Source organism: Drosophila nasuta, chromosome X (genome assembly GCF_023558535.2).
Source record: "Drosophila nasuta strain 15112-1781.00 chromosome X, ASM2355853v1, whole genome shotgun sequence".
Taxonomy (NCBI): domain Eukaryota; kingdom Metazoa; phylum Arthropoda; class Insecta; order Diptera; family Drosophilidae; genus Drosophila; species Drosophila nasuta.
The window spans coordinates 11,675,063-11,700,253 of record NC_083459.1 but is presented as its reverse complement, the minus strand read 5'-3'; the positions used below and the strand labels follow the sequence as shown (position 1 = coordinate 11,700,253).

General features: G+C 34.1%; 2 protein-coding genes across 4 annotated transcripts; one reads left to right on the top strand and one right to left on the bottom strand.

Moving 5' to 3' along the window:
• Positions 1-18: 18 nt before the first annotated feature.
• On the bottom strand, positions 19-24,849 carry LOC132797107 (contactin-2). 3 transcript variants are annotated; one of them, XM_060808619.1, is made up of 7 exons: positions 24,537-24,849; positions 23,888-24,039; positions 8,801-8,937; positions 6,627-7,283; positions 6,374-6,503; positions 5,581-5,730; positions 19-2,224 (listed from the first exon to the last, which is right to left on the bottom strand). In XM_060808619.1, exons 2-7 carry the CDS (start codon positions 23,949-23,951, stop codon positions 1,977-1,979), a joined length of 1,386 nt encoding a protein of 461 aa, XP_060664602.1. In that variant the 5' UTR covers positions 23,952-24,039; positions 24,537-24,849; the 3' UTR covers positions 19-1,976. The 3 variants fall into 3 exon arrangements, with proteins under 3 accessions (XP_060664602.1, XP_060664601.1, XP_060664603.1); XM_060808618.1 differs by having other exon boundaries at positions 20-2,288; positions 24,537-24,846; XM_060808620.1 differs by lacking the exon at positions 5,581-5,730 and having other exon boundaries at positions 20-2,288; positions 24,537-24,848.
• LOC132795317 (putative gustatory receptor 9a) lies at positions 9,378-10,579 on the top strand. The gene is made up of 3 exons (XM_060805970.1): positions 9,378-10,211; positions 10,269-10,445; positions 10,507-10,579. Exons 1-3 carry the CDS (start codon positions 9,378-9,380, stop codon positions 10,570-10,572), a joined length of 1,077 nt encoding a protein of 358 aa, XP_060661953.1. The 3' UTR covers positions 10,573-10,579.
• Positions 24,850-25,191: the final 342 nt, after the last annotated feature.

The following is a 25,191-nucleotide window of genomic DNA, read 5'->3' as shown; positions in this document are numbered from 1 at the left end:
AATGAAATACTCTCTGTTTCTTTTTGCATTATGTAAACTTTGTTTTATTTCAAATTGTATGTGTGTTTGTTTGTGTGTGTGTGTGTGTGAAGTGTTGTTACTTTATTGTAGTATAACCAATTTTTTATCATTTTCCACAGTTTTAGTTTTTTTTAAATAGTATTTTCAGCGTTGATTTACAAAAAGCATTAGGAGCTTCAATGTATTACTTGGAATCTTAAGTCAAAGCAGCTATGTATATATATGTATATGTAGTATATGTACATACAATGATTACATACTATATGCACAGAATTTCATAATTAAATCATTGCTGACCTCATCTTGTGTTGTGTTTTGAGAAGCGTATTGAGAACGATAAACTCGAAGCAATAACTACTAGAACCTATGCGTAAGTTTTTAAGGCATAAGCGTGTGCAGTATACTAAAGTTAGTTTCTCTCCTAAAAAAAATACTAAATAATAATCGAGAAAAATGTGTGTGTGAAAAAACAGAATACTATAATAGGTAGTAAAGTATTGACATTGATTTTGATAATTTAAAGCATCATTAAACAATCAGGCTAAGTGTCTTAACAATTAGCTACAGTCTTTCTTAATTTACATGTATGTATATAAATTTATTTCGAATTTATTCATATATATAATTATAATATTAGTTTTTGTGCTAGTTTTTTCTTGTTGTTTGCGTTTTTTGATTTTGCATTTATTTATTCAACTGAATGTGTTCCTATTAAGAGTATCATAAAAATGTCAATATTTTTTTAGTTTTTTTTTTTTTGGGTTTGTGGGTTGTGTGGAAGCAGTTATCTCAGATACATTAACTACGCTATATAAATATTATTTGTATTTAATTTATATACATATGTATATATATGTAGGTTTTAAATTGTTTCCTGTAAATTATGTACGTAGCTCCTAAGTCGAAAACTAAAGCACACGGCATTGCCACTTTAAAATGTTTAAAAAACTCTTATGCACTTTTCTTTGTTCTTAACAATCGATTTTTAAATCATAGCACATTTCGTTGATGTAACAACTAATCTCATTTCATATATGTATACTATATAATCTTTATTTTTTATTTTTTATTTTTGGTGCGCGTTACTGTGCAAAATATTTGCATAATTATAAAATTCTTTCACAGTTGTGTTTTCATCTGTTTTTTTTTTTTCTAAATTTTAAGCTAAACGAAACAAGAAAATTATTAACAGCATTTTCAAAACTATTTCATTTGGCTAGAACTATTTAAATAATCGAATTTCAGCAAATCTGTGATGTAATATATGTGAGTTTGATGTTTCAATTCGAATAATATATTATCTTGTTACTTGTAACTAAATTAGTTAGTTGTTCGTACATAATTTGGGATTGTGTCTTTCAATTTGATTTTGCTATTTACGAGTACTCGTATTTATAAATCCTTACAATGTCCATTTCAATTGAATTTGTATCACAGCAATATTTTTGTCATTTTATTATTATTATTAGTTATGTTTATGTTTATATCATGTAAAATACACAATGTGTTTATAAGAGTAATGTCTGTCTGCAACCTGAACAATCTAATATGAGCACAAAATGTTCAACATTTTCTGTAAATAATTCAAGTTGTAGCGAGCTGAGAGACCAAATTAACTGCATTAGTTTAGATTAGTTTAACGATTCATAGTTTTTAAGGTTTCAGTTCTTCATGAAGCTCACTTTTGTTAGTCGGAACTTATTCGTAATGATTTAGAATGCATTTCTCCTTTCTTATTCAGATTTTATTTTTGGTTTTGTTTGTTTATGTTTGTCGTAAAGCAAAGCGAACCCTTAATAGCGTATTGCAGTAAGTACTAATCAATCAATCCTGTGTTCTGGCAACTGAAACCGAACCGAAATCTATTATTTTTGATAAGCTCTACAGACACAAGTGAATGTATACTATATGTGTGTGTTGTATATATGAATTGCGAACTCCGAACCGTAGCACAATCAACAACCTAAATGAATCTGTGAAGTCGAAAGCAACGCCATAGAATTGCATTTTGTACTTTCAAATACGTTTAATGGTGGGACCTGTAAAGAATACCGATACTTTGCGCTTGAATTTCTCCATAGTCGGCTCCTGTTCCTCCTCGTAATCCTCATCGTCATCATCATCATCATCGTACGCTCGTCCGTTGTGGCCAAAGATAACGGTGCGCGTGAACGGCGGCGCGCTCTTAGCTCCGTCAGATTCACTGAAACCGGGATTAAGTATTATATTCGGTATAAGCTCAATGCTGTCCCAACCATCTTGAAGTTCTATGGCCGCCGCATAGAATAAAGCATTGAGAGAGAGAGGACAGTTCGAGTTAGAAATGTGGGAGGGAGAGAGAGAGAGAGAGAGAGTAGAGTAGAGTAGAAAATGAAGAGAAGGAAAGCGAACGGGGAGGGAGAGGGAAAAGAGAGAATGAGATAAACAGAGAGAGAGAAAGAGTAAAACGAGAAAACACTGAATTAGGCATTTGACATTAATTACTTTACCTTTATGCGTTTTGTTTTTATTAGTTTCGTTTTCTTTGTTGTTGTCTCTGTGTATGTGTGTGTGCTCTTAATTACATGTTCATAATTGAGCTAGTGTGAGTGTGTTTGTGTGTGTGCAATTATTCACAGTATTTACTAAAAGTAAACGGCTGTATCCAAGTGGCCAAGTGGCTAAGCGCACTCAGCGAACAGACAAGGCGTATACGTAATGCGAGTGCGTATACGTAATGTGTGTGTTTGGGTGTGTGTGTGTGCGTGTGGTTTACATGTATCCGTGTGTGCGTGTGTGTTTAGTGTTTAGCAATAAGCACATAACTCAAAACAAGACTCGGGTACTCGAGAGTATATTCCGATAGTTGAATGTATTTGTCTTTCATTAAGGTTAAAACATTGAAATTAACGTGCCTTAAGGGAAACACAACAAATGGAATTAGTTCACTACTTATACATGTCTAAAGCTAGTATTTAATATATATATCGAGTTTACATTACATTCAGTTTACAACATCAATAAAGCGTTATCTAAACATTTTTGTTTTTTGGGTATTTCAACATCAACAAGAACACGACACCAAGAAAACAAACACAGGAAAGCATAAATCATATCACTGATCTTATCACAAGCTGCTACTTTCATACACACATATATATTATATATACATATGTATCTATTATCATTTAAAGTACATGGTATATATGTATTTTTTTTTGGTATATTTGTTCCTTTTTTGTTTTTGGCTTTTTTGGTCGCATTTAAAGCTATTAAAGCATATTACAATTTTTTTCCTGTTGAAATCCCATCAAATAAGTGCATCACTTTAGCTGCAGTTAATTTTATTTGTTTATTTATTTTGATTAAGAGTGCTAGCTATCACAGTTGTGCCTAATACTTTGGTCGCTATTGGAAGAAAACATTACTACTCAAGAATAGCCGAAAATATATCTATGGAATGCTCTGATCTACTAATCGAATTCTCTTCAATTTACTACGTGAATTATTTTTTATGTTTATTAATTTCGAATACTATATAAATATATAGAAAAATCCAATAAAAGCAAAAATGTATTCTAAATTATCTAATTAATAAATTTTGAGTTACTTCTAAACACATTTTTATTGAGTTATTTGAATTCTAATATAAAATTGAGTTTATAAATATTACAAATATTTTAAATTCAGCTAACTTTAGTTGTTACTACAATTAGATAAATTTATAAAGTGATTGGCTTCTCTTTTTTGAGATGTAGTTGGTACTATGTACATATGTCATATTTCAAATAGGACGGCGTAGATAGAGAGTTCTTGAGATTGATATTCATTAAAATATCACAAACATTTGGAAGATTCCCTAAGTGTAAAATTGCAAGTATTTAATAAAATGCTAAGCAATGTTTAAACCAATTTGTGAAATTTAAAAGAACAACCATTATTAATATGAAAATTCATATTGCAGCTATTAATAAATGCCATTAAACCATAGCCTAAAATCCTTAAGTGCTAAATATTTTATCGTTTATCGTTTCACGCAAATATTTAAAGTTCAAAATTGTAATTTTTTATTGTATATTTTAAAATTGAGTAGGATTATTCAAAACGTTTATAACGACTGGACACATTGATTATTTATTGACTATTTAGCTTTGAAATTGTTATTTTATTTCAATAGTTACTTTTATTTAAATTGCTAAACAATATATTTGTTCAGCTAGTTATTTACAGTATGCAGACATATGTATGTATGTATGCACATATATTTACATATAAAATCACTGGCAAAAGTATTTGTATTTTGCTTTAAATAATTCAAATCGAAGTTCACGCTACTAAATAAAAACTGTCAAATAACAAATAGAAATAAGCATTTATTTTGCATTTGAGTAAAAGCAAAACGTATTATTCTTAAAAAAAAATACAGAAAAATTACTGAAATATACCAAAGGTTGTACTTGGTATTATTCTTGAAGTGTACCGAAATAATATAAAAATTTACCAAAGATTTTATTTGGTATTTGTTTTAAAATATACCGCAAATTTCAAAAATATTCCGAAGGTTATTCTCAGTATTATTCTTGAAATATACCCAAAAAAAAATCCAAAAATTTACCAAGAGTTATACTTGATATAAAAATTATATAGATTTCTTTAATACTTGTAACTTTTGCCAGTGACTTTAAGAAAATGGAAGCTTGTTGAATGTGAGTTATGCCCAAAAAGAAGTTGCGACTGGTTTGCTTGCTGTGTCTATAAAGATAATACATCTGTATCATTACAAACGATGTGCTCGACAGCTAATGATCATTAAGATTACGGCTTAATAATAATTATGTAGTATGTATGCAAAAATTGCAATGCAATTATTTATGTATGCAGAGCACTTATCGATTCGATGTGGATTAATCGAAATGGTAAGGAAGCGTAAAACGAGCGAGAATATTTATACGATGCTACATATGTTATATATAGTATATAATATGTACTACTTAGAGATTAATATGCTGTCACATTTTGTTAATTAATGCAAATCAAATGTGGAACGCAGGACTTAAATTAAATATGTATAGCATAATACAATATAGTATAATAATAGTTTGTGAGACCACCAAACAACAACAACAACAACAACAATAACGACAACAATAGCAACAGCAACAATAACAATAACGACAACAACAACAACAATAAACATTGAGGCGAGCAAACAAAATACAAATCATAATTAAATCAAAATGAAAAAAATTATAATAATAATCCATTCGGTTTTTGTTTTGTTTTTTCCTTTTTGCAAATTTACACAACACTGGCAATGGCAATAAATATTGATTGGCAAGCATGAAACGTTGCAGTTGCAGTTGCATATTGTATTTAATTCATTTTGGCTATCGTTTTGCCACATGAACAACAACAATAACAAAATGTATTCGAATATATATCCAAATCATAATGGAAGTAGTTCAAAAGAGAGAAAGAGATAGAGCGATTGTTTGTCTGTCTGTTTTTTTTTTGCTGTTGTTGGGCAAAATTATGATTTGGATTCGGTTATTGTTATTGACGTTGGCGAATTGGCTGTACCCATTTGCGTTGATTGATAGCACTCCTTAGAGAGCACAATACAGAGTCCGATGGCTAATATCACAAGTGTTCCCAGCACTATGCTGACGGCGACTATCCAAATGCGAGGATCGAAATTATCTAAGTCGGGTTTAATAAGGCGTATGAGATCTGTGTGACGTCGAAGTCGAGGTCGAAGTTGACGTTGACGTAGGCGGCGTAGGTGTCGTATCGTTTATCGTTCACAGGTTCACAGATATATATATGTAGATATATAGACAAGAAAAAGAGAGATGACAAAAACAAAATTACCAGATACAAAAAATATACTTGAACAACTCTCGCTTACATACATACAAAATACATCATCACCATTATCATCATCAGAAGAAGAAGAATAAGAAGAATAATAACGAATGATAACAAAACAATAGTTGAACAACATAAATCATAAATCATAAATCATAAATAGTTATCGATAGTATTTCTATGAGTAATACGATAGTAAGTGCTAATACTCCTACCATACATACATAGCTAAAAAGGACACGCAACGCAGGGACACTTTATTGCTCTCACTTTCGTTCCTTCTCCTCCTCCTCATCCTCTTGCATTCTCTCCCTGCGTTGCGTATAGTTGACACACAAAATGAAAGAGAGCAACTACTAACACATATAGATGTATGTACGATAGTTACGACAGCAAGAAAACTATCGAATGATTAGTAAATATTCATTACCCTATTGCTATCAACTATTTCGGTTCAATTCCTGACAACAAGTAGTACTTCAAGTTAAACATTATGTCAGCTTACCCTCTTCCTTGGTCTCCGGCAATGTTGTCACATTGGTGGTGACCACCTCGCCGCTGCCCAGCTCATTGTTGGCCCATATTCGAAACTCGTAGGTGGTATTCGGTGCCAGGCGATAGACTTCCATTTGACGCTGTTTTTTTTTTTTATTTGTATTCGTTGTGGCCCCGGAAGTGATTAAAAAAGCGGAAATGATGATTCGTCGTTGCTTAAATTGCCATGCCCCCCAAAAAATGAAGAGAAATGAGGTACTCACCACATTGGGTGCTATGTTAATGGGATCCATGCGACTCCATTCATGTTCGTAGCTAACATTTGCCGGCGGCACACGGTACGAGACATTGCGATATTCGGCCGTGAAACTGCGCACAGGATAGCCGCCCGATTGCGTCTTATTGAAGCGCCAAATGAGAAAGCCCAGTATTGTCGAGGCCTTGAAGTACAGCTGTGTCACGGGGCCCGGAGTGGTGCGCACCGTTAGCCTGATGCGCTGAAAAGCCTGATACTCCAGCTCCTCTTCCTCCTCCTCCTCCTTCTCCTTCTCCACCTGCTCCACCTGCTTGACCTGCTCATTGTCATGGCCTTTCTCATCATCATCAGCAATCTTCACGTTTTGCTTGTGCTCTTCCTGCTTATCTTCATTCTCCTGCTGCTGCTGCTGCTGCGGTGAGGTAGTTGCTGCTGTCGCTGGGATTGTTGCTGCCTGCGTCGTCGTCGTCTTCGTCGCCGTCGTTGGTGTCGCCGTTGTTATCGTCCTCGATGTTGCTGCTATTGCTGTGGTCACAGTTGTACTTGTTGTTGTGGCTGTTGTTGTTGTTGTCGTCTGCCTCGTTGTCACTGGCAGCGTCGCAAAACAAACATAAATGCCGCTGTCCGAGGTACTCACATTGCGCAGCACCAGCACTCGACCCGTCTACAAAAGCCAACCAGATAAAAGCCAAATGTCAATGAAGTCAACCAAACATTCAATCATCCAAATGCTTTGATATGAAAGCCAAACTATAGCATTGAAAACTATGAATTATGATCGAAAAAGAAATATCTGCGTAACAGATATTTCAATTCACTTTATTACGTACATAATTTAAATGTAAACATTTTAGAAAACATTATAAAAATTCGAAATTTCATTAATGAAATTTGTTAACAATTACTCTTGGTAATGCATAAACTTGTCCATCGATTAAAGAAAGGTTTTTATGTTTGTGATTGATTAAGCTAAAACGCCTGTCATCCTAATACAAGCCCAAGCACATGGAAGCCCCAGCTAAACTCTGGCCACATCTAGGCACAAGGCTTCAACGGAATGCCAAAATAAAATCCTCGTGCCTTCAGGGACTAATGTCAGAAAAGCCAAAGAAAATTTGTTATTTATAGGCTGGCGTTGCTCAATGTGCTCAGTGCCCAAAGGAAACAAGGCTACGGCCACTAAGTGCCTTTTGTAGGGAACAAAACACGCAGCAGGAGAAGCAGCATTGTCTGCCCCTTAAACTATACCTTGAGTCTTAATCAAGATGTTGAACTTTTAGTTATGGGAAACGCTCAAATTTGCAGCTACTAATTATATTGCTATCGTTTAAGGTAACCAATAAATTTCCTGAATTTGATAATGGCACAGTATGGCGTATACGTGATATGTCGTATGGCAACTTGACGTATACGTAATTGGACATACATATATACTTAATATGATAAATATGCAATTTGAATAATGAATAACGTAATTTAATTTTGCTTAAACATAAGTTTGCGCATACGTGATTGGTTAAATATGTAAGTTCTATATATGTATGTACATACTATATAATTTGCGTAATTTATCGGATACGCAATTCAACGTATACGTAATTTGATTAATGTATACATAAAGCGTAACTTAACGTATAGGTAATCTTGCAGAAGCGAAATTGACGTTAACTCAATGTTACATTACTTATATAACTTGTACGTTAAGTACATTCATTTTAACGTATACGTAATTTTTCTTATACGTATGCGTATTTTATCAAATACGCAATTTGACGTATACGTAATTTGATTTATATTATAATGTTTGTATACGTAATTTTAATCACACATAATTTGGAGCAAATTACGTTCGTAAAATTAATTTGACTTACATCAAAGTTGACATATTTGACGTATGAATTATGTGGCTTGTATAATTTGAATTATATAATATTGTATATAATCTGACTTGTGTTTTATTTAGCAAACATAATCGACTTGTATATGAACGTAATTTGATTAATGTACAATTATACTTTTATTTAATTTGGCGTACGCGAAGTTAAACGTTTGCGTAATTTACCGATTAAATAATTTGTCAAAGTTTCATAGAAATGGTGCTTAAAATTAAAAATGGAATATGTTAACAAGTAAGCTTCTATTGTTCGTTGTTCTCAATATATTGTTTCGAAGTGAACTTACCTGTATAATGGTGTTATTGTTGCCGTGCTCCTTCACCCACATAATATTGCCCTGTGCAATGCAGGGTATGCTGAAATTGCCGCCTTTATCCGTTGCGTATTCGTTGTACTTGATGGTGATACTAAGCACCGTTAGCACTGCAACAGAAAAGTACAACAAATTGTGATTAAAAACGGAAATTATTCAAGAAGTTTGCTAATTAAATCTTGGATTCATAAAGGTGTAAATAAAATGAATTCTAAAACTCATTATCAAGAACTTCAATTTGAATAAATTTTACTTTTTGTTTATGCGAATCTTTTAGCCTCGACATAACAATTTATTGGTCAAGAGTGCAATGCTTTTAATTACAACAACATTTGACTTCTTTTTTATTCTCATGAAAAGCTATTTCGAAAGTTCCTCTTCCAGTAGCTCAATTTATCGATTTGCGGCTACTTTGACTTGCTGTGTGCAACACAGCCAACACCCCAGAGCAATATGATTAATTAAGTTGATACAGGTCACAGAGACACATGTGCTGAAAGGACAGCCGCACAGACAGCGTTAGCTTTGACGCGGTTTAGTCGAGTGGATTATGGCCAATCGAACGCTACGCTTTCTCACTTTCTATTTCCGTGTGCTGGCGATCACCTGCAGCGCCCAGAAACGTGCCACACAAGGACTGCTGAGTGCGTACCTGGCCATGGTGCTGGGCGATATGATGTTGCAAATGTGGCACTATTTGAACCGGGGCTGGCAGCTGAACGACTTCCAGCTACGACGACAACAGCACTACAACGGCTTTGTCAGGATCTTGGATGCGATGAATGTCGCCTATCTGATCACACACATGGTGATGGTGTTGCAGGCTCTGCTCTTTCGCAATCGCGAGCGATTGCTGTTGTCCCAGCTGCCGGATATGAGCAGCAAACGCATCTCGTTGACCACCTTGCGCATCCATTTGATAGTCGACTGCAGTGTGACGACGAGCGCATTACTCATGGGTTTGTTCAATTCGCTTCAGGTCAGCCAAATGATCGCCAACATTCGCTACTTGTTCAGCACTCAAGCGGTGCGTGGACGCTGCCTGCAGGTCGCAATGCTCGTGATGCGGCTCGATGCGCAGCTGCTGCAGCTGCAGGATGAACTGACAGAAGGACGACGTTGCAGCTTGGAGTTGCGTGCAACTTATGCGCACATTGTGCGCCTGAGTCGCCAGATATCGGGCATTTATGGCCTGTCGGTACTGATGTTGAATATGCTGTGCATCGGCGATTTCATTATGGTTTGCTATGCCTACATTGTGCTCTGGGAGATCTCGGACTCGAATCTCACCTGGCTGTTGGTGTGGCAAGGACTTTACGTCCTGCTGCCCACCATGATGAAGATCTGGATACTGTGCGCAGCCTCAGAGCGATGTGCCAAGCATGTAAGTAGCATTTGGAATAGAGTTACAGTCACCTAAACATTTCTATTCTCGCTGCAGTCGGCACAGCTGCAGCATCTACTTAATGCCGCCTATCAGCAGACAAGAATGCGAACTGGCTTAAATATGCGCTCTACGCGAACTCAAACTAACGAGTTCGCTGTGCAGATTATGCAGAATCCCGTGCAGTTCGATATCTGTGGCATCTACTATCTCAATCTGCAGTCTCTGGCCGGGGTACGCCTTTAATAATCCTCTTTTTGTTTCGCCTTTGAAATCATTTTACAAACGTTTGCAGATGTTTCTCTTCATCGTCGAATCGTTGGTCATTTTTTTGCAGTTTATTGCTCTTGACAGACAGTAGACGGTCGATCAAAGGAAGGAAAATATATTGGCAAACCATCTTGTTATTTATAAGTTGTGACATTTGCCCCAAGGTCGTGAAGTGAAAATTATTTACCCAGATTTTTATCGCTGCTCGCAAAATGTGCTTGCGACACGCAACCATTCTTACGATAAATCCATATATAGATTGTGTTGTACGGTTTTTTTATTTTTGTAAGTGATTCAACTTTGAAAAGCGAGTGAAAATGATTAGTATATTGCCAAATTTTATTTGGAAAAAGCCAAGAAAAAGAGGGAAAACATAAGGCTAAAAATATTTGGTTACTTTGTTAAAAACGAATTTAAAAATAATATAGGAAACTCGAAGATAAATGTTAAATATAACATAGAAATATATGTTGTACAAATCATAAATTATCATGAATAAAATACATTTTATTCCAAAATAATTCGAAATTTGCTTGAACTTAGTCTCAATGATTATGACAAATAATTCACTATCAGACTAGAATAAAATTGGTTTAAGAAGAAGTAAGAAATCTACACTCGAGTATGCTCAACTGTGAGATACTCGTTACACAATTTTCAATAAAAGCAAAACTAAATTACTATACCGAAAATATTTTATTTGGTATATCGATTCATTCAAAATAAACTATACAGATTCTCAATAGCCAGTTTCAATAAAAGCAAAACAGTTACCTAAAATATACCAAATTAATATAAAAAAGACACTAAAAATACCAAACGCTGTATTTGCTATATCGATATAGTACTACATTCAAAATATAATATAAAGTACAAAATATGTCAGATTATCAACAAAAGCAACTTAGATTTTTTTTTTTGTCATAAAATACTTTCTTAAATAACTTACATAATCATAAACATGCAAACATTAAATTTCCTTTCATTTTCAAGTTTAGCTGTAAATGTTATTTAATTTGTATGAACTAATGAATTTAGGCGCCACAAAAGCCTTTTACTACTCAACACTTTGGCAACGCAATTAAAAACGTTAAAGGAATTTTCTGCAAATTATTCATAAAACTCATTTCCTGCCAATTTGAGTCTATTTCTGTTTCCTCAGCCTTAAACGCTTTCAACTTGGATAACTTACTATATTGAATAATTTAAATATTAGTGAGAAGCAGGTCATCAGCTTTCGTCTTATTAAAGATTTAAGTAATCAAATAAATATGTCTTGCTTTTATGTGATATGAATGAAAAGCTGTCTTATCGTTTCATAATGCCAACACACGTCACAAAAGTCAAAAGCAATTAACAATATTGCAAAACAACAATTGTTAAATCCAATGCAAGAGCGCAAATATCTCTGAAAAGTCAACATTTATGTCAATGTTTGAATATCCATACACTCGAACGCCTTTTAACTAAAAAGACTTTTGGGTCTTTATGAAGGTACGGATACGGATAGTTTGACAAAAGCACAATCGTCAAAAATAATGCTCATCATTCCGAGTGAATGTCTGCCCTGTGCATGTGTGTGTGTGTGTGTCCCTGAGCACTGAAAGCAATTGAAAGGACTTGCCACCAAAATGTCTGTTCAGTCACAGCTTCAGCTTCAACTACAGCTTGTCTGCCTGCTCTCCTCTACCATATACTATACAAATACACTACTCTATATGCTATATGCCATATGTGCATATGTGTGTGCTCAGGGTTCAGACTCCCCATAAAAGGTACACGGCGCAAATGTGCCAAATAAAATCGCATAAGCGAAATATTTTTCTCCTCTTCTGTTTTTTCGTGTCATATTTGCATAGTGAGTACTTTCGCGTGCTCAAACATGTGAAAGTAAATAGCAGAAAAAAAACAAAACAGCAAATCATTATCAATCGGATTACAGATTGAACAGAACTTTTAGTACCTTTTATGTGTCAGATTTGATACACTTTTCAATATTCATACTGTGACTACATTAAATATATATTTTCTTTTGAAAAACTAAGGATTTAATAATATTTTTTACATTCAGTTGAATCTAAAAGAAATTTTAAATTTGAAAATATTTAAACGGATTTTTGATTTTGTGTTATCTGATTTATTATTAGCTTAAATTGAACTGAATAAAGTTAGTATTAATCAATATATTTATGTGACTATTGCAATAACTTTAACTTTAACTGTGGCAATGAATTAATTTCATAGTTATTAATATATTTGTATATATGAAATCAATAGAGTTTAATCTGTAAGTTATTAACATTATTTTTTATAATCTTTTTAATGTAGCCAAAGGTGGAATAACTGTGGAACCTTTGCTTTCAATACTTTTTAAATAGCTTTAACTTTTTGATTATTTTCAAAATAAATAATAAATTAAATATACATAAAGATTAAGGTATGTTTTTAATGTTTATTATAATTTAAAGAATATAATTTGTGTTTAAATAAATACAAGTATTTACATATCAACAAAGAAATAACAATATATTATATAATATATGTATATATATGTATATAGAAATTATAACAAGTTCTGAATCTAATGAGTAGTAGACCTTATCATTTAGATAATATATACATATATAAATTATAAAATCTTCTGCTAAATATATATACATATTATGAAATCTTTTGAAACTAATATGAACACACAGAGTAGACGCGATTCGGTGTGCAATGTGATTGATGATTCAATGTAGCACATTTTACATCGGTTGAACTTCAGTCCGTCATACTGTCATGTTGCGCGTCAGGCAGTTTGTCAGTTTGTCAGTTTGTCAGGCATTCGCTCGCTTGGTGAGTTGTGCATGCGAACATGTTGATAAAGCTGAGCACAACGGCACAACAAATGAGTTTGCCCTCAACAGTAATAACAACTTTGGAATGTTTGATATGCTCTGGCCAAAATAGAGACGGTCGAGAGAAGAGCATACACTCACACACACTCACACATAGTACACTTGCATTAGTTTGCAAGTGTGCGTGTGTGTAGAGAACTTTTGGGCAAGCTTTTGTTGAAGCTGTGGGAGGCATCGGGCTTAAAGCCAGATAAGGACAGAGCATGCCACGCTGAAATGGCTAAAACCAAAAAGACACACACTCGCACACACATGCACATGCTGATGCTGATGCACACACACACATGCATATTATGTAATGGTTTGCCATGTGCAGCTTGAGAGTATGCAACGTAAACTGAATATCGGCCCGACCCCGTTTGCTGACGTCATTTAATTGATTTCAACGGGTGCCAGTTGCAATACATTTGACTCGCAGTTGAGGCCAGTTTCAGTTTCACATTCTGTTCGAGCCCAAAACGAAAGTCATCGAATGTGTATGTGTGTGTGTGTGAGTGTGTGTGTGGCCCCGTCAAGTGTCCATCAGTTGGCGTTGGCGTTTGGCGTTTAATTAGGTCGCCAATACAGCAGAGTTTGAGTGCGAGCAGCGACTACTTTGACTTTGAGTTCTTTGCCTTGGGCAGCGCGCCAAACTAATTTAATGCACTTATCACTAATCAATCGCCTTAATTATAGCTCGCAATTATCAATGGAGCAATGGAGCTGAGGAAGGCCTGATGGTCTTAGGTAATCGCATTAAAAAACAAATAAGCTACACTTAAGTGTATTATAGTTAAAATATACTAACAAAATAAACCGACAAAATACTAAGCAAGTGAGAAAGCTATATTCGAGTGTGCTCAACTGTGAGATACCCAATTTCAATAAAAGAAATTAATTTACATAGCGAAAATTAATATACCGAAACAATACTAAAACATGGCGATTACCATATTTTGCTATATCGATATAATACTACATTTAAAATATACCAAAGCCGAAAATACTAAAATACACTGAAGGCTATATTTGGTATATCGATAAACTATTATATTAAATATATACCATTGCCGAAAAATGACTAAAATATATATATATATATTTGGCTATATTTGATATATCGATATACCATCACATTCAAAATATACCATATCCAAAATGTACCGAAGGCTTTTTCTGATTTTTGATCTGATTTTCATAATATTAAATAATATTATATGTACCAAAAATCCTTCAGAAGTAGACTCTACAAAAATCTAAAACAATTGTTAAATCAAGTTTGATTTTTTCCAATAAAATTGTCAACAAAGAAAACAAAAAAAAAACCTGCAATTTTGCATTTATATATTGCACGTGCCTTCAGGCATATTATGAAAGAGTAAAAATTATTGCTGTGGAATTCCTTTATCCAATTTAGCAGCAAAACACTTGAATTAAATCGACTTTGTTAACAATCTGCATTAATTGTGAACTTCGATTTTTGTACTAAATAAACGCACCAAGTTTACTCAATACGATTAAGAGTATTAATGATAATCGTAATGAGCTCAGTTTGGAATTACGGCAAGGTTCTAATAAAAGCAATAAAAGCAAACAATATGCTAGCCACTTAATATGAAACTTTTGGCGAAAGTGTAAACAAAAGTTTCGCACATAAATGTCGGGAGAAGCAAAACAAAAAGCAAAAAGCGAAAAGCGAAAAACTCATTTAAATAGTCCGAATTATTCAGAAGAATTCACAGCATGCTTCAAGCAACTCACTCAGAACTCAGCGTTCAACAGGCCCCACAAAGGCTCAGTGTCCATTTGAAATGCTTTACACAAATTTTTTTGGAAGGCAGTCTAAATGAAACTTGATATAAAGGAATCAAAACAGAAACAAAAGCCAGTTTCAAGCAGACGCCAGTTGTAAGCGTAATACAGTCAACTAGTCAAAGTTAGAGATTGCTGTGAAGTGTTGCAGTCAATGGATTTATGTTGAAAAGCAGACTGGTAATGGAGAAATGATTTATTCTATTTATACACTCAACTTGCTATCTACATTCTGCTGCAGCATTTCTTTTAGGAATTTCTTTTTGCTGGGTATTTGACAGCTCTCAATACCTGTTCAAAATGCAGGCAGGAAAACTCTCGTGTGCGCCAGCCATAAAATGAAAACTCAAACTAAACTTTTCTTTGTTTTCTTTTTTATTTTTGTATTTTTGTATTTTTTTTTTTTGTTGGTTCAACTCCTCTCGGACGCGTTCCGATCGATTCGTTATTCTGTGGATTGCTAAGCCAGAGTCCAGTTTCATTTTGGTGGCCACAATGTTGTTTTGCCATTGACAAAGCATTTTTCGTTGCTCCGTGGCTTTACGCTTGGTCACTTTTCAATTGTGTTGTGAGTTGTAAAATAAAACATTCATTTTATATGTGGCAAATAATAAATATTTATGCTTTTGTTATGACACTCGCAAAAACACAATTCAAGCATAAACCAAACACACTTCCATTTAATTATTCACAGATAGTCATAGAAAAAAAAACGACGACAACTGTAAAAATAAACGCTAGATGGCGCTGCTGTGCGGCTTAAATCAAAACAAAAACTAAAGTGTGACATCAAAAGTTTGTTCTGTTGTTAAAATACAACTAAATTTAGTTTCATATGTTTGCAAAATGAAGCTTAATTGCATTGCATATAACTGCAATACTCTAAAGTTAAACGACGCTTTTTTTTATTATCGACTAGTATTTATGACTTCTAAAAAAAGAATTGCTATCAGATAAATTCAATGATATATTTTGAGTGTTATAGCATAAATGAAGATATTCCAAAAAAAGGTGGTGGTATATTTGAGTATAATTTCGATACGTTAATTTGTTATATTTTAAAAATAAAACCGCACTATTTTGCTTTCATTTCAAGGGGTAGCATATATCATTAAGACGATCACATTCGAATGTAGTTTTCTTATCTATTTTTTAACATACATACATATACAAAAAACTCAATCCACCGTAAATAACAATAAACCCAAACAAATATACATATATTTAAGTTGAATATTGTAAACAACTGCATAATATTTAGTGTACAGAATTTGATGTATCTCAAATATTTTTACATTTGCTTATTATTTAAATCCAAAGTTTGAAAGTTGTAGTTATGTTTAACCTTTTAAATGCATACAAATTGTGTAATGTGTAATCTAAAACTCTATTACCAACTTGCCATTGTTGTCTGTAGAGATCTTGGTGATCATGATTAATGTTTTTAGCCTAACTACAGCATAACTGTAAGTCGAATCCACTTGAGCTAAAGCAAACTATTACGAAAACTATTCGACCTAAAGCCATTTACGGCTCTCCGTCAAGGACTCGAGTGCAAAGCGCAAGCAAAGCCAAACTACTCGTACCTGGGCTCAAAAAGTCATACTTAAACAACTTGATGGCAAGTGGAAAAGTGAGTGGCAGGCAGCGACTATGTTGCACAACAACAATGCCCAGCCAAATAGCAACAGGAGCAGTAACAGTAGAAGCAGCAACAGCAACAGCTATTGCAATGGTAATAACAATAAAAAAAAAAACAAAAACAAAAAACAACATCTGTTAAGTGCTGTGCAATTCTCAGCTTGGAACTCTCGAGCGTTGCCCATTCAGTGAAACAGCAAGCACAGCAAAGTCACAACAAAATGCCAGAATTAATTAAAATTCATAATAAGTTGCAGTACAGTGGGAAAATTCTCTCCTCTCCTATCCTCTCCTCTCCGCCAAACAACGAGGTCACGACGACAAGAGCTAATCCTGCACCGCAAGTTGATTGTCAGAAGGCTGTTATTGTGAAACAGTTTCGCAGTTTTCGCTGAGTTGGCGTCTGCGGACAGACGTACGTCGATTCACATTTGGCGCTGCTGTTGACAAAACAAATGCTGTCGGCGAGCGTTAAATACACTGCAGACGTGGCGTATACGCAATATTATGTTTCTACTACTAGTGGTAGTAGTACATACTATAGTAGAGTGTGTGGACTCATTTAATTACACAAATTCAACAAATGCCAATGTCAACAATTTAAGTTTATTGCACACATTAGTTACACTAGCAAAGTATCGTAATGAAAGTTTTGTATGTGAGCGTCAGACTGGGACTTGGGGACAAATGATTTGGGACAGCAACTTTTTATTAAATGACCACATAAATATTAATCAAATTTTAGGACGTGAGCTCGTTACAAGAGTTGTAGCTGCCTTTTTTTTAGATTTGATGGTACATAGCTTGTTTGTTTATTCAACAGAGTTTTCTGAAGAGTTACAAGAAATTTTTAATCTTACACCAAGAAAAGTCAGTTTCTAAAATCGAGTTGTTTCAATAGTTTGCTGAGGAGTTACACGTATCTTTTTGTATCTGATAAGCATCTTTATCTTGGTCAATATGCTTCTTCAAAATTGATTTATTAAAATATTAATAAATAACACCACATTATTAAAACTAAGCACAATAATCTGGCAGTTATAGGAATTAATCCGACAGCTATAAGAAAATGTATTTGGTATTGCAATAAGATAATAATAATAACTTAACAAATGCCAAATTCTCAAAATAAAACTGCAAATATTAAATTTTGCATTTTTTAAATCAATTGAAATTCTTATAAAGTTTTTATTTAGTTGACAGCGCTTTCGTTCATAGATTACCTTAAGATTTTCATGTTCTTGAAGCACTTTTAAGATTGATTTTAGAGATTCATTAAATATAAATATGTTTAATATAATAATAATAATAATAAAATTTAATTTACAATTTTTGTAAATACTCTTTTTCTTCAAAAATCGTATACAAGGTTATTTTTTTTCTGAATTGTATAGCTCTTCTATTTTTCTATTGTACTTTATATAAGGTCACTTGTAAAATATATATTTCTTTGTTTTTTAAAAGTATATTTGCTGTTTTATAATAGAAAAGAAGAAGAAGAAATAACAAACTTTATAACATCACTTCACATACTTTTAATACTATATAAGTTTGATCCGTATCTGTACAACTTTTCTTCATCCCAGCTTTAAACACGTTTACGTGTTATATATGTTATATTTTCTGCTTAATTTAAAAAATATATAAAATTCTGTTTATTTAACATACTTTTAATATTTCAGCACTGTCACATCAATATCAATGAATGTGGACACATGCCAAAAATCCGTTGAAACTCTTTATACAGATTTATAAAACGAATGCAAGTTTATTCGACGCCAAATTGTTCGCAATTTGCATGCAAAAATATGCCACAAAATGGCTTCATCATATCTAATAAAGACAAATATGAAAAGTTTGCTGCACGGTATGCGCAAGTCGAATCGTGTTTTGGGTGGCAGAAGTTTTCGGTTTTGTTTATTTATAAGAAGTTTGTTGTGTTTTATTTTTCTTGGCAAAAATAACAACACACACACACACACACACACAGATACACATATGTCTTTGACTTACGTCCACTCAATGCCATCGTCATGGAAAATCAATGCAAAATCAAAGCGCCCATTTCTATACTCGGATATATGTATATAAATACATGCATATGTGGAAAGTGTGAGTGTGTGTATGTGTGTGTGTTAGAGCAAACAATGCCTGATATTTGACACTTAACCTTTTGCGTTTGACATTGAAATTTTGCTCCAGTGGCTTTCACAAAAATAACTTGGCCAAAATAGTAGCGTCGTCGTCGTCGTTGTGTTCTGGGAGGGTTAAGCTCTAATTGCACTTTGTGTTTTGTTTGTGTTCTGTGTTCTGTGTTTTGTGTTTGTTGCACGCCCCCCTAAAAATAGTGCGCAGCGAGCAGCGAGCAGCGAGCAGTGTGCTGTAAGCGTGAGCGTGTGTGAAAGACATCAACAACAAACTAACATCGTCGACACCCACAGCAGAGTCAAGCCACAAAAGCCATTGACAACTAACTAGACAAATGGCAAGGCGGCAGTATCTGCATTCACTGGCACACACACACACTCACACTTTCCCTGCACATTCATATGCACTCAGTGTGGGAGGGGGGGGCAGGTGGAACGTGTGGCAGCATCACAATTACCCCGTGCTTGCAACCAACAGTTAGTTAACCGCACAATAGCTTCAGCATGCGACAGTTGAGTTCATTCTAATGCCCAATCCTATCTCATCATCAGCCGAGGCGTGACTGCCATCGAAGCGATGCCTCAGTCTCTGTCTCAGACTCTGCCTCAGACTCGTGTCTTGTTATTGTTTTGCCCTGCTCGGCTGCCATTGTGCCACATTGTAGGTATAGGTATTGTTAACCCCGGAGGCAGAGAGAGCAACAATTTATGTGCATGCATAAATCATGGATGGAGCGGCCCTTTTCAATGGCAAGAACATACTAATTAACTATTTGTGTTACCGAACAAACAATTCACAGCTCTCCAGGTGAACGGATGCAAGCAAGGATCTTATCATTGAAACCACATTATCATACTTCTTTCTGTCTTCTTTATGTTAATTTAGTATATTTATACCAGCTTCTAGCTAATATTCTCGACTACTTCATTTATGACTTCTAGTAATTTAATTGCAATCAGATTAAAATTGTACAAATTATTTAAGAACTAATTTTGTAGGGCAAAAAAATAACGACTTTTGCCTCCAGTCTTAGCTACTTTGGTTCTGGTATATTTTGTACTCTATATTTGATATATCGATATAGTAATGTTGGCTATTATATTATATACTATATATATGTATATTACTACATTGATATACCATGTATATAGGTTATATTCAATTTAAGAAAAAATCAATGCGGCATTATACTTAAAATATACAAAACAATATACATATATAAAAAAATTACAAAAATATATATTGTATATATATCGATATACTAAATATAGTCTTCGGTATATTTGTAGTTAGTTGTATATTAATTTGGTATATTTTAAGAAAATACTACATTAGTTTGCTTTTATTGAATTTCAGTTGTTATTATTATGGAATTGAGAAAATATATTCGGGTCAATATATTTTGAAAGATGCACAACTACGAAAATTGATAAATCATCTCGACTATTGCGGAATGCGAAAATGATGCTGAAATTAAATGGTTAATCTCCAAAGGTTTGTTTATTATTCTCTTCTAAAATTAGTGCACAATTCGAATTGGAACTCATTATGTCACGTATTCTGATAGAAATGCTGATTAGAGCAACAACAACAAGATGCACAGATAATTAGAACAATATAAGACAAAGAGATGCACAGCTATTTAATGACTTAATTTAACTTCCGACGTGCATTGCAATAAACTTGATGATTGCACACTAATTAGGTCTGCGTCTGCGGAAAGCTGCAAGACAAACACAAAAACACACCGACAAAACCGAAAAAACCGAGAAAAATACTGGCGAAATTGAATTTGAAGGCACATTCAGAGTGGACGCACAATTTCATTATTCTGTGGCTGGCCAAAGAAGTTTTTAATTAAAAGTAAACGCTTCGGCTATTAGATGACCGCGAACTAAGTTCTAAGCCAAAGAAAACAAAAAGAAAAAAAAACAACTAACACAAACACACACACACACATAGAGAGAAAAAAAATGCAATAAAATGAAAAGAATGCTGCCACGTTTAAGCAGAGAATAGATGAGAAATAAAATAATACAATGCTGCCTCCTCTGCCACGCCTCCTTCTCCTCCTCATGCTTCTCGTTGTGCTCTGACAGCACGCAATTCGTGACTCGTTGCATTTGCTGCGAATCGTGGACCAAGTGCGGACTCTAAAGGACCTGGCTACACAAACGAGTCAAGGATTTATACGCAATTTGCATGCAAATCGAGTTGGTCGGACATTAAAACGTAGTTGGAGCAGAAAAGGGGGCGTCAACTAACGGGAGGCGTGCGCTTAACTTGGCCTAGTCGACTGAGATTTATTATCGAATAACAACAATAACAAAACAGAGCCACAACAACAACAGCTCTGTCAATATTCCTAAATTGATGTTAAATCAACTGCAAGTTAAGTTTTAAATTGCAAAAGCAACTCGAGATAAGGTCTGAATAAATGCATATCAAATGGCACAATAAAAATAAAAATAAAAATAAAAAATAATAAAAACGAAATACCCAAATACCAAATCTAATGAGCACAACATGCACACAAAAGCTATTATTCATTTTCTGGCCAGAGCTGGAATCCGCCAACAAACTTCAAGAAAAATCAATAGGCAACTTCTTGCAACTATTAAATTTGCGAAAAGAAAACTTGATTACTCAGCAGAATATTTTTGGGTAGAAGAATCCAATTTGGCTACTTAAGATGACTATTTGCATATATATGTATGTAGTTAAATCTCCATAAATGTGACTTGGTCAAAACATAAAAACTGTTTGTTATGACGTTACAAGCCATAAAAATATTTATTCATACAGCTTAAAGTGTTAGAATACCAAAAATTCAAAAAATACTTTCAAAGCTTCTTATATTATGAAATTATATATAAATATAATTATTAAATGTTTTCAAAAGTTTATAAACTAAGTAACACCACGTCGTATACGTAATATTTGCAGCTTGTATCGTGATTACCTTAGCCCTAGTGGCACACATAAATATTTGAATAAAAAACTTTGCAGGTTCTTGATTAGAATATAAATTTGGGTGAGCTATATTTTTTTCTGCACTTTAGATTAAATCATAGAAGAATAATATCTCCACATTAAAAACAAGTTAGAAAGCTATCCGCCATCCCTTTTCAAGAAAACCAAAACATTACAGTATGCTTCATAAAATATACCAAATGAATATACGGAAAAATACCGAAATATTCCTGAGGCTTATATAAAAAGAATTTCATTTTATAGAAATTAAAACCATTTCGTTCATTCACATTAAAAAAATTAGGCTTAATCAAATTGACTTCAATAATATTGATGTATATGTCAATTTTACGAAAACATCTAAACTGCATTTATATTTATATAAAACTGACTATTATCAATTCAATCTTCATATTTATATAATACTGTCAATAGCTGCAAATAAAATGCTTCCTATAAATACTAAAGCTTTTTTTCCGAATGCTAATGGACGGTCAAATAATACCACTCATTACTCTAACGATGGGGAAATTAGAATTGATGGGCAACATTTTCAAATAAAAATATTTTTGTTTACTTGTTTTGAATTATTACCGTTCATAAATTATGAACAACAGAAGCCGCAATTGCAATAAACATATGACCCCAAGGATTTGAAAATGGAGGGAAGTTACAGAAATCTCCGGATTCGATTAAGTATTCCATTTGGGTTGCAATTATTGTTTATAGTTATTTTATTCGAAGATTAAAGTTACCCTGATTAAGTGTTTGTTTTTAAAAAGAAATCCAATACTTTTATTTTTTTTTTTAATTTTTGCAAACAAATTTTTGTATTCTTGTGTTTTAATAACGTTTAATTGAAATTTATTTTGTTTTTAAGTGTTTATTTTAAAAAGAAATAAACACTTTCCACTTTATATTTGGTGAGGTAAATAAAAATGCGAATATTGTATTGCTTACATTATTTTTCCTTATTTGATAAGGTTTTTTTCAAATAAATTTTCATTTCAAATTTTTTTAAATTATATTGCTTATATTCTTGGACTTTCAATAAGGATAAATGTTTAATACACGTTTAAAAATATGTTTTGTGCTTTATATAACTTAATTAATGATCAAAATAGAGATAATATTTCAAACAAAATAGAATAAATTTGTTTACGACATTATGTTTATATTCACTGGGCACTTCATTAAATTTGGATAATTTCGGTAATTTGGTGAGGTAAATAAAACTGCTAATATTAAGAGATAAAGTAAGTAAAAGCTTAAAACGCGTTTAAAAATATCGTTCCTTTTCCATTAAAATCGTTTATATTATATGTATTGTTTATATTCTTTGACTTTCTGAACTTAATTAATGATTAAAATGGAGATAATATTTCAAACTAAATTGAATAAATTTGTTTACGACATAATGTTTATGTTCGCTGGGCACTTCATTAAATTTGGATAATTTCGGTAGCTGCCCTCGTGTCCCATGATGAATGAAACTCATTTGCCAGAGGCTTTGCCCGCCTTAGGCTGGCCGCAAATACACATAGTATATTGCAATTAGTAATCAGAAGAAGCAAAAACTGTTGGGACAACGCTCGCTGCATAAAAGTGCTGAGCTGTTGCCGTTGCCGTTGCCTCATGAAAATGGAATGTTATTTACCTTTACCTTTACCTTTGGCTAAGCCGCCTTAGGCTGGACGCAAGTAAGGTGTGCTTGAGTTGTCTTGTGGTGCACCAAAGGGACAAGGAATTGGGTCAGGCGCTGAGCACAACTAATGCTGAGTAATAATTATAAATTTGCAATGGTGGCACAATGTCGACCAACATGGCGTATGAGCAACAATTGTGTACTAAATCAGATTGATCGATTTGAAAACAAGAGAACAGCAAGCAGATTATGTAAATGGCAAATAAATTGAGAATTTATTTGATTGTGGTTTATGTGTTGAGCCTTACCTTGGGTGAAAAATAATAAATTGAACGATGACAGCGTTAGCACGGAGCTGGATGTGGAAGACATGCTTCCATATTACACTTTACATAAGCGTTCTCGCCCGTGCACGAGCCACGTTTTGTTGTTGTTGTTGTTGCCGTCGCGTCGATGCCGGCTGCAAAATCAGCAAAAAGGTAACCAAAAAAAAAAGGAGAAAACGAGAAAAACAATTGAAACAAAAAGGAAAAACAACGCGTAATAACAACAACACAGAAACGGACACAAAACGAACACAACGAACAAATGTAAATCGTGACAAGAACGGAAAAAACGACGCGCCAAAGCCAAAGCCAAAGGCTGCTCTGAGACTTGCTTCAGGGCTTGGCGCGTCGCCTTGCCTCGCTTGTTGTTGTTATTGCTGCTGTGTTGCTGTTGCTGTTGCGATTGCTGTGTTGCTGTTGCTGTTACTGCTACTGTCGCCTGCTTGTGGCTCCTTTTGACGTAACTTCAACGTCGTCACTGAGTGAATTCAACATTCAGCAAAACACCAAAAAAAATACATATATGCTTGCTTCGTATCAATTAAACAACTGTCCATCAAACAATCAAAAAAAAACCAGCAAAAAAAAATATAGAACATTAAGGAAGGAAACAACAACAAGCTTAACTAACAGTATGTGTCGCCTGCTGTGTTACGAATTGTTATGAATTGTTGCTGCTGCTTTTGACGTATTTCACGCTTGTCTCTCGCTCTCTCCTTCAATTTGTTGTTATTATTGTTTTTATTGTTAGTTTGCTAGTCTTTTCGTGGTACTGCTGCGCGGCACCGCCGTCCGTTGCGTTGCGTTCGAGTTACGTTGCTCGACTGAAGACTGAAGCTCTGCCCGATGATTCCGATTGTTTTGTTGGCTGCCGACTGCCGACTGTCGACTGTTCCGACTAACTTGGCTATGACTCGTGTCGCTTCAAGCTTCGGCATGCGAATGCCAATGCGAATATGTGAATATGAGGCTAGAGTCCTCCGCAGTCTCACTCCTTTTACTTTATTTTTTTTTTTTTGGCACTCACGCGCATGCCGCGCTTTACCTACGCACAACATTGGGTGCTCGGCTGCTCGGCTGACTGCTCCAAGGTGGAGCCAAATCGCTTGACAAACAGCTGCTGGCTGCTGCTCCTCCTGCCACTGCTTTTGCTGTTGCTGTTGGCGCCCGCCGGTTAAATTCGCCAAAATCGCGTGTCAGTTGTGAGAGAGAGTTGTGCAACTTCTCGCTACCTTTTCACAATGCGCTTCAATTAAATACTTACTGACACCAATTATTTTGAGACA

Bases quoted from the DNA above. Each gene is read 5' to 3' on its own strand.
- LOC132797107 (XM_060808618.1), bottom strand. From the start codon at position 23,951: ATGTCTTCCACATCCAGCTCCGTGCTAACGCTGTCATCGTTCAATTTA. The intron at 8,938-23,887 runs GTAAGGCTCAAC...TTTCTGTTGCAG, and splicing joins TTTATTATTTTTCACCCAAG to TGCTAACGGTGCTTAGTATC. The intron at 2,289-5,580 runs GTACAGCCAATT...CGGCGGCCATAG, and splicing joins CTATCAATCAACGCAAATGG to AACTTCAAGATGGTTGGGAC.
- LOC132795317 (XM_060805970.1), top strand. From the start codon at position 9,378: ATGGCCAATCGAACGCTACGCTTTCTCACTTTCTATTTCCGTGTGCTG. The intron at 10,212-10,268 runs GTAAGTAGCATT...TTCTCGCTGCAG, and splicing joins CAGAGCGATGTGCCAAGCAT to TCGGCACAGCTGCAGCATCT. The intron at 10,446-10,506 runs GTACGCCTTTAA...AAACGTTTGCAG, and splicing joins ATCTGCAGTCTCTGGCCGGG to ATGTTTCTCTTCATCGTCGA.